This window comes from Mesocricetus auratus, unplaced genomic scaffold (assembly GCF_017639785.1).
Source record: "Mesocricetus auratus isolate SY011 unplaced genomic scaffold, BCM_Maur_2.0 Super-Scaffold_100007, whole genome shotgun sequence".
In the NCBI taxonomy this organism is placed as follows: domain Eukaryota; kingdom Metazoa; phylum Chordata; class Mammalia; order Rodentia; family Cricetidae; genus Mesocricetus; species Mesocricetus auratus.
Window position 1 is genome coordinate 52,684,405 of NW_024429191.1, and position 8,648 is coordinate 52,693,052.

The 8,648-nt window shown below is 42.1% G+C and overlaps 1 protein-coding gene across 1 annotated transcript; it reads right to left on the reverse strand.

The window, feature by feature from the left end:
- Positions 1-405: 405 nt before the first annotated feature.
- Positions 406-1,341, reverse strand: LOC101844529 (putative olfactory receptor 3A4). The gene has a single exon (XM_005067411.2). It carries the CDS (start codon positions 1,339-1,341, stop codon positions 406-408), a length of 936 nt encoding a protein of 311 aa, XP_005067468.1.
- Positions 1,342-8,648: the final 7,307 nt, after the last annotated feature.

Below are 8,648 nucleotides of genomic sequence, written 5' to 3' on the forward strand. Positions count from 1 at the left end.
TCCTCAGCTGCTATCTTCATTTTCAGACTTCCATTCCCTGGTTCTTCCCTCTGTATCTATCTGTTCCCCACCAGGGTTCCTCAAAATCACGTGGTGCCAGAAATGACTTCCTTACTAGTAATACGGCAGGTGGCTGCTTTTCTGAAGTTCAGTTTCCTGATCTACAATTTGCAAACTGCTCCTACCTTACATGATTAGGAGAATTAACTGCATATTGGTGCTAATCACTTAGTTACTTGCTTGTTGCAGTGAGGACATAAAGTGATATCTCTTATTTCCAAAGCAAGAATGTACCCCATTTTGTCATACCCTCTCTTCACTTATATTAACCACAGTGTCACTTAGAAGCAGTGAGCAGAGCTGCGGCGTTGGTTAAGGCCAGAAGAAAGAAGCATCCATTGGGGGCTACCTCCCTGTGAGCACCTTCCGTAGGGCACCCTGCACATCAGGGTTACGAAGACTATAAATAAGTGGGTTCAGCATGGGACTGATGACAGTATTGAGGATACCAATGCCCTTGTCCTTGTCTGATGACTCCACTGACCCCAACCTCATATAGCTGAAGACACCTGTCCCATAGAAGATGCCCACCACAGTGAGATGGGAGCTACATGTGGAGAAGGCTTTCTTCCTGCCTTCAGCAGACCGGATACGAAGAACTGCAGCTGCCACGTGGCCATATGACACTGTGATGAGGACCAAGGGGACTACACCCATGAAGGCTGCGGCTACAAAGAGCAGCTGCTCATTGAGTTGGATGCTGGAACAGGAGAGCTGGAAGAGCTGAGGGAGATCACAGTAGAAATGATTGATTATGTTGGGGCCGCAGAATTTAAGAGCAGACAAGGCAACAGTTTGGGTCAATGCATTGCTACAGGAAAATAAACATGACAGGCACACTGAGGCCTTCTGAATCGTCCAACTCATATGGGTGCTATAGGTGAGGGGGTGGCAGATGGCCAGATAGCGGTCATAGGCCATAACAGTCAGCAGGAAGCAATCTGTCCCAGCCAGGAGGTGGAAGAAGAAGAGCTGTGAGAGGCAGGCCCCATAGGGAATGTGTCTGTCATTGGATAGGAAATGCTTCAACATGACAGGAACAGTGACACTGATGCATCCAACATCCAACATAGATAAGTTCCCCAAGAAGAAGTACATAGGGGTGTGGAGTTTGGGTTCGACAAGGATAGCAGCCAGGATGCTGAAATTGCCACCAATAGTAGCTACATAAGCAAGAAGGAAGATGACAAAGAGGATAGGCCGCACAGCTGGAGTCTCTGTGAAACCCAGAAGGACAAATGTGGTCACACAGGAATCATTTCCTGAGGCTCCCAGATGCATGACTCTCTTCCACCAGTTATCAGCTGAATGAAGTTCAAAGGTGATAAAAGGACAATGACATCTTGGTAATAAACATCAGGTATTACAGTGTCCAGGTGCAGCCAGGATGCAAGAGCATAGCACACACAAGAGGAAGAAAGTTAAAAACAGATACACAACAGATAAAGCTGAGATACATCCAACACTGGCTGATAAAAAGCAATGGCACCAGGCAGACTCAGAGACACACACACACGCACATGGATATAACAAAGGGAAGGAATGTGATGTTTAAAAGTTAGATGGAAAGATTATTTACCTGAGGCCAAAATTCTATAAAGGAAACCACAATCTTCAGATGGTGGCCTGAGCAGTTTGGCTACACAAGACCCTGGAGCATGAAAGGGAAAATTCCAGAGAAGAAGGGGCATGGTCCTCTTCCCCAAACTGTAAACTGCACATATATCCTAGGGGAGACTACTTTTATAGCTTCTCTGATAAAAATATCTGAGGTTACTCATGTCTCTTATACAAGATGGAATAGCGTTTGCCTATAGCCTATGCATATCGTCCCAAATACTGTAAGTCATTTCTAGATGACCAGCAGTACCTTATCCTGTGTCAATGCAACCTGCATTTTTTGTTATTTTATATTGTTTAAAATGCTGACATGGGGTAGGGAGAGGGCAACAACACCTGTGTTTGTGAGAACAGACATAATTTTCCCACGTACTCTTAATACATGGCTGAATACACAGATGTGTAACTTGCAGACAAATGACCAGTTTTAAGGGATATTAGTAAAAACAAGATACCCAAAACCCTCCCCCATCCTACCAACAAGGAAAAAAACCTGCTGTCTTCTGTCTCTTGAATTCACATGGTGACAGCCTGCTATAGAGCCATAGATAGTTCCCACACATACATTCACTTACATGGTGCCCCCTGAGCCTCAGTGAAGTGAAGATAATCATCACACCGGTGGGTCCAGACTTACATAGAAAAAGGCTGGAGCTGGAGTTCCTCAAAGACAGATGGTATGATCAGAGAAAGATGTCTCCCAATAAACAAGGTCCTCAGGTCCCATTAGGTCAACCACTATCAAAGGCACTGGCCTTTTTCACATGAGCTTGATCAGACCACTATCTCCAACTCAGTATCTCTAAAGCTCAGATGCCCATCATTCTTCTCTATCAACTACAGAATGAACTCTTTTGGGAATAGTCTGGTTATCCCAGCAGCTAGTGTCTCCTGCATCCTTTATCTCCTCTTTGCAAAGTACCTGAGCCTCCCAATGGCCACCTTGGAGGAGAGAGATACCATTACAAACCCCAAGAGTAAAATCACTTGGGGTTTGTAAAGTCAGTTGTGAGCAAGATATGAGGGCTCTTGGAATGACATTCACCCAGTGAAGGGAACAGACACTTCTTGGCCAGAGAGGAAGCCAAGTATTCTCTACAGCTGGAAGGTTATCAAAGACAGAGAAACAAAGAGACAAACAACTTAGCTGACGTCATCTTCCCAGTGGGCTTACTCTGCTCCATTTTCTCCCTGTGGAGGTGCCTGAAATGAGAACCTTCCAGGGGGAGGCATGGTAGGATGCACAGCTGCCTTCCCAAGACACAAAAATCTCCAGTGCTTTGAAAATGCTTCAGGCTCTGTCCATGTTTTAAGTGTGACCTTCATGGGTATGACTATGTCCTCAAATTTATTTAACAAATGTGTTCACAAATTCACTTTCGTTACAGTTGAGATGGATCTCAGAAAGTCTTTACATCATGCATTAATTGAACATATTAATGGGGCTTAGTGAGATATTCCCAGCATGCACTGATAAAATTCTGACTTAACACACACACACACACACACACACACACACACACACACACACCCTCTCCAATCACTAGTAATCACTATTCAACCTTAGGAGCATTTTGTAACTTCTCTATATGAGAGTGTGCTTATCTTACTTAATGTCTTCTAGTTTCATCCATGTTTCTACAAATGGCATAATTTCCTTCTTCATGACTAAATGGCACTCCACTGTGAATCTGTACCACATTTTTTACAAAATCTTGGAGTCTAGGAAGTCACAGTGTTGGGCAAAGAGTTAAGATTTGAGCCTTCTGGGTTTGGTCAACAAAAAATAACAAAATGACTGAAATCTACACACACCTTTCAATAATAACTCTAAATAGTATATATTCTCAACTCTCTAATCAGAATACACAGGTCAGCTGAATGGATTAAGACACAGAATTTGAAGTTACCTGAGGTGACCTGTGAAGACGGTTTACTACTCTCTTGGCCCAGAAAACCCTACAAAATCATGCAATTCAAGAGGTTCATATCTTCATGTTCAATTTAAGAACACTCATGAAATTGCCCAGGCCATCAAGAGTATAAATATCTGAAAAACCACCAAGTATCTGCAAGATGTAACTTTTAACTAGCAATATATGCAATTCCTACAGTATAATAGTAGAGTCGGTAGGTGTGCTCAGGCCAAACATGCTTAAAAATACGGAGAGTAATGCTGAACTTAAGGGTATAAATATAGATTGTCTCATTATAGAACATATCCATGTGAATAAAGCACATATTATGACCTATTTACAGAGTTCATGGCTTGATAAATCCATACATGAGCTTCCCCCTGCCACATTGAAATTATTCTTACTGAAAAGGAACAAACTGTTCCAAAGCCAGAAGAGAAGGCTGCAGAAAGAATAAGATATCCCAGAAGAAACTGAAGAAACAAAAACTTATGACATGGGGAAAATTCATCATAACATAAATGCTGATAAAAGGAAAAAAAGGAAGGAGGGAGGGAGGGAAGGAAACAAAATTCATCAATCTGTTGTCTATCAAATGCAATTCTTAGCTGTTCCTAGTTCCTTAATAAAGCTTTCCTACTGGCTTAAAACTTTTGTGAGAATGAGTTAGCAGAGGGTGAGCTGAAATTCCTGTTGGCATCTATCCTTGAAAGAGGGCCTCTAAGAGAACAGCTAGAGTCCACCACTTTACCTCCTCTTCTTGGCATAACAAAAGCTATGTCTGTCCCCTGGAATGCATTACTCACATGCTTTTAAGCCAGAATATTCCATCCTTAAAGAGAAGTGGAGAAGAAGAGGGGAGAGGAGGACATGAGGGAGCAGGAAGGTTGCGTCAGAAGAAAAAATAGAGGAGAGCAAGAAAATAGACACCTCAATAAAGGGAGCCATTATAGGTTTAAAGAGAAATCTGGCACTAGTGAAATGTCCAGAGATCTACAAGGATGACCCCCAACTAACAATCTAAGCAATAGTGGAGAGGCTACCTTAAATGCCATTCCCCAATAATGAGATTGATGACTACCTTATATGCCATCCTAGAGTCTTCATCCAGTAGCTAATGGAAGCAGCTTTGTCAGGTCAGCTGTTTCTGGGGGTTAAACCAGCCCAGTCTTAATCACTTTGGTCATCAGTCCTCCCTCTCTGGTACTGGCTTTCTTGAGTTCAGCTCAGTACTTATCCAAGGGAGTCTGCCTCTTCTTCCATCAGCCACTGAATAAAGTTTCTGTTTCCCAGACTCTCTGGCCGTGGGATTGTAGGCTGGCACTCCCCAGGTCTATGTCTAAAATCCATATATGAGAGAGTACATGCCATGTTTCTCTTTTTGTGACTGGGTTACCTCACTCAGGATGGTTTCTTCTAGTGTCATCCATTTACCTGCAAATCTCAGGATGCCATTGTTTTTTTCTGCTGAATAGTACTCCATTGTGTAAATGTACCACATTTTCTCTATCCACTCTTCGGTTCAGGGACACCTAGGTTGCTTCCAAGTTCTGGCAATTACAAATAATGCTGCTATGAACATAGTGGAACAGACATCTTTGTTGTATGAATGGGCATCTTTTGGATATATGCCTAAGAGTGGAGTTGCTGGGTCTTGTGATAGGTTTATTCCCATTTTTCTGAGGAATCTCCATATTGATTTCCAAAGTGGCTGAACCAGTTGGCACTCCCACCAGCAATGGAGGAGTGCCCCCCTTTCACCACATCCTCTCCAGCATAAATTGTCCTTGGTGTTTTTGATTTTAGCCATTCTGACAGGGGTGAGATGGTATCTCAGAGTTGTTTTGATTTGCATTTCCCGGATGGCTAAGGATGTTGAGCGCTTTCTCAAGTGCCTCTCAGCCATTTTAGACTCCTCTATTGAAAACTCTCTATTTAGTTCTGCAGCCACTTTTTAATTGGGTCCTTTGATGTTTTGGAGACTTGCTTCTTGAGTTCTTCGTAAATTTCGGAGATCAACCCTCTTTCAGATGTGGGATTAGTGAATATTTTTTCCCATTCTGTGGGCTGGCTTTTTGTCTTGCTGACTGTGTCCTTTGCCTTACAGAAGCTTCTCAGTTTCAGGAGGTCCCATTTATTAATTGTTGATCTCACGGTCTGTGCTAGTGGTATTATGTTCAGGAAGCTGTCTCCTGTACCAATTCGTTCAAGGGTACCACCCACTTTCTCTTCTAAGAGGTTCAGTGTGGCTGGATTTATGTTGAGGTCTTTGATCCTTTTGGACTTAAGTTTTGTGCATGGCGATAAACATGGATCAATCCACATTCTTCTACATGCCAGCCTCCAGTTATGCCAGCACCATTTGTTGAAGATGCTTTCTTTATTCCATTGTATATTTTTAGCTTTTTTGTCAAATATCAGATGTTCATACGTGTGTGGGTTAATATTTGGGTTTTCAATTCGATTCCATTGGTCTACCTGTCTATTTTTGTGTCAATACCAAGCTGTTTTCAGGACTATAGCTCTATAATAGAGCTTGAGGTCAGGGATGGTGATGCCTCCGGATGTTGCCTTGTTGAACAGGGTGGTTTTGGCTATCCTGGGTCTTTTGTTTCTCCATACAAAATTGATTATTATTCTTTCAAGGTCTGTGAAGAATTGTGCTGGGATTTTAATGGGGATTGCATTGAATCTGTAGATTGCTTTTGGCAGGATTGTCATTTTTACTACATTGATCCTACCTATCCAAGAGCATAGGAGATCCTTCCATTTTCTGAGGATCTTTCTTTAAAGATACAAAGTTCTTGCGATACAGGTCTTTCACTTGTTTGGTTAGCATTACCCCAAGGTATTTTATGTTGTTTGTGGCAATTGTAAAGGGTGATGTTTCTCTGATTTCTTTCTCAGCCCTTTTATCATCTGTATATAGTAGGGCTACTGATTTTCTTGAGTTGATCTTGTAGCCTGCCACTTTGCTGAAGGTGTTAATCAGCTGTAAGAGTTCCCTGGTAGAGTTCTTTGGGTCATTGATGTAAACTATCATATCATCTGCAAACAGTGAAAGTTTGACCTCTTCCTTCCCAATTTGTATCCCCTTGATCCCCCTTTGTTGTCATAGAACTTCAAGTACCATGTTGAAAAGGTATGGAGAGAGTGGACAGCCTTGTTTTGTTCCTGATTTTAGAGGATTTGCATTGAGTTTCTGTCCATTTAGTTTGGTGTTGGCTGTTGGTTTACTGTATATAGCTTTTATTATGTTTAAGAATGTCCCTGTTATCCCAGATCTCTCCAAGACCTTTATCATGAAGGGGTGTTGGATTTTATCAAAGGCTTTTTCAGCATCTAGTGAGATGATCATGTGATTTTTGTTTTTCAGCTTGTTTATATGGTGGATTACTACCTGAAACCAAAAACATGTTTTGTACATTGAGTTTGTGATAAGAAAGTCATGTAGTGTTGTGGTTTGTTTCCTCTATAGATCTTGAACTCTCCCAGCATAGTTTAATGAAAGGCCTGTTAATCCAGCTAATTTAGAATGAGTATTTCAATACAGATTGATGCTACTGTATCTAATACTTTCACCACTTTTGGTTAACTAAAAATTCACATGAGCTTCAGGGAGACAAAGAAATCATAAGATTTTAATCCACCTGTCACAGTTCAAACAGACTCCAGATATAGCCTAAGTTTCCCTGCTTGTCTATTTCTGATAATGGGATCCCTCCCCTGGGTTTATGGGCCTGAAAGTTCCAAATGTAATGTTTTCCTTTAAGATCCTAAATTTTACCTTCTGTGTCTAGTCTGTATTTGTCTCATCAGATTTCCACTTGGCTGACAGACACCATACAGGGATCACCTGGGTACTACAAACTGTTGAGGGCTGCACTTTGATGACAGCTGACATGAACCAGTCCAGCTGATGTGACGACTTCCTGTCTCTTCAACTGGGTCAGTGAACCAGATGCTCCCACTGCCCGGGCTTTGACTAGCCTCTCAGCCTTTCTGTGCCCCAATGATGCCCAATTTCAACTGGAAGTAGTTATAAACGAGAGTACGCTGTCCTTTGCCCCCATAACAAGCTTAAATGCTAAGTCAAAAGGAAACTCCCTGACATAATGGACAAAATAGCTACCTATAATTCCGGCATCTATACTGATCTGTCCTTGGGGTTCTGACAGAATATTCCCTCAGCTGCAGCCAATAAGAGCACCTGTGCATATTCACTATGTTCCCTTTTATAAGGGCCCTGCCTACCTCCCATCCCCCACCTCTTTGCTTCACAGCCTGTCTCCCTGTCTCTCCTTCTCTCCTCTTTCTCTCTGTCTCCCTCTCCTTTTCTGACCCTCCTGTCCCCAGAGGCCTGTCTGTCCTCTCCCCTCCCCCTTTTCCCCATTCACTTTCCCCAATAAAACCCTTCCACTCAAGCTCTGTCACATGGCATCTTTCTCTGGCACACTTTTAAACTTACAACACTACCTATCCTAGTTTAAGAGCCTTAGAGTCTGTTCTGGTCTCGTTCATACAGATATCATAGAGGTCATTTGGTCTATTAGCCAACTCAGGTCTTGGTTGTAAGAGACTGATAAGTTCTAGTCCAACAGATAACACAGATCACTTCCAATTCCCAGTTTTCTGGATGGAAGAACAAATTTTTCATCTTTCCCCTTGGAAAGACAATCCTGTGTGCTTAACACTCCTGGTTTCTCTGGAGATCTGTGGGCTCAAAGACCTCCATGCTATGTTCCCAACATCCCCGTTCCTTCTCTTCTTATAGAAAATCCATAGTATAAGTATTGGCTCACTTGAATGATACTCTTAAGTCCCACAGATACTTTTCACATCCTTTCACTCTCTCACATTTTGCTCATCTAACAGGGTAACACTTTCACATAGAGGACTCTTCATTGTGTTTGATCAGGTCTGCTCTTGAAGTCCATTGTTGATTTATTTCATTCCAGTTATATGTGGCTAGACTCCAATATTATTGCTCCTATTTTATAGCTTCTGCTAACTAAACTTCACATTCTATTTCTGTGTCAGTTTCTTCATTTT

What these genes read in the sequence shown, in the direction of transcription:
- LOC101844529 (XM_005067411.2), bottom strand. Translation starts at nt 1,341, where the DNA reads ATGCATCTGGGAGCCTCAGGAAATGATTCCTGTGTGACCACATTTGTC.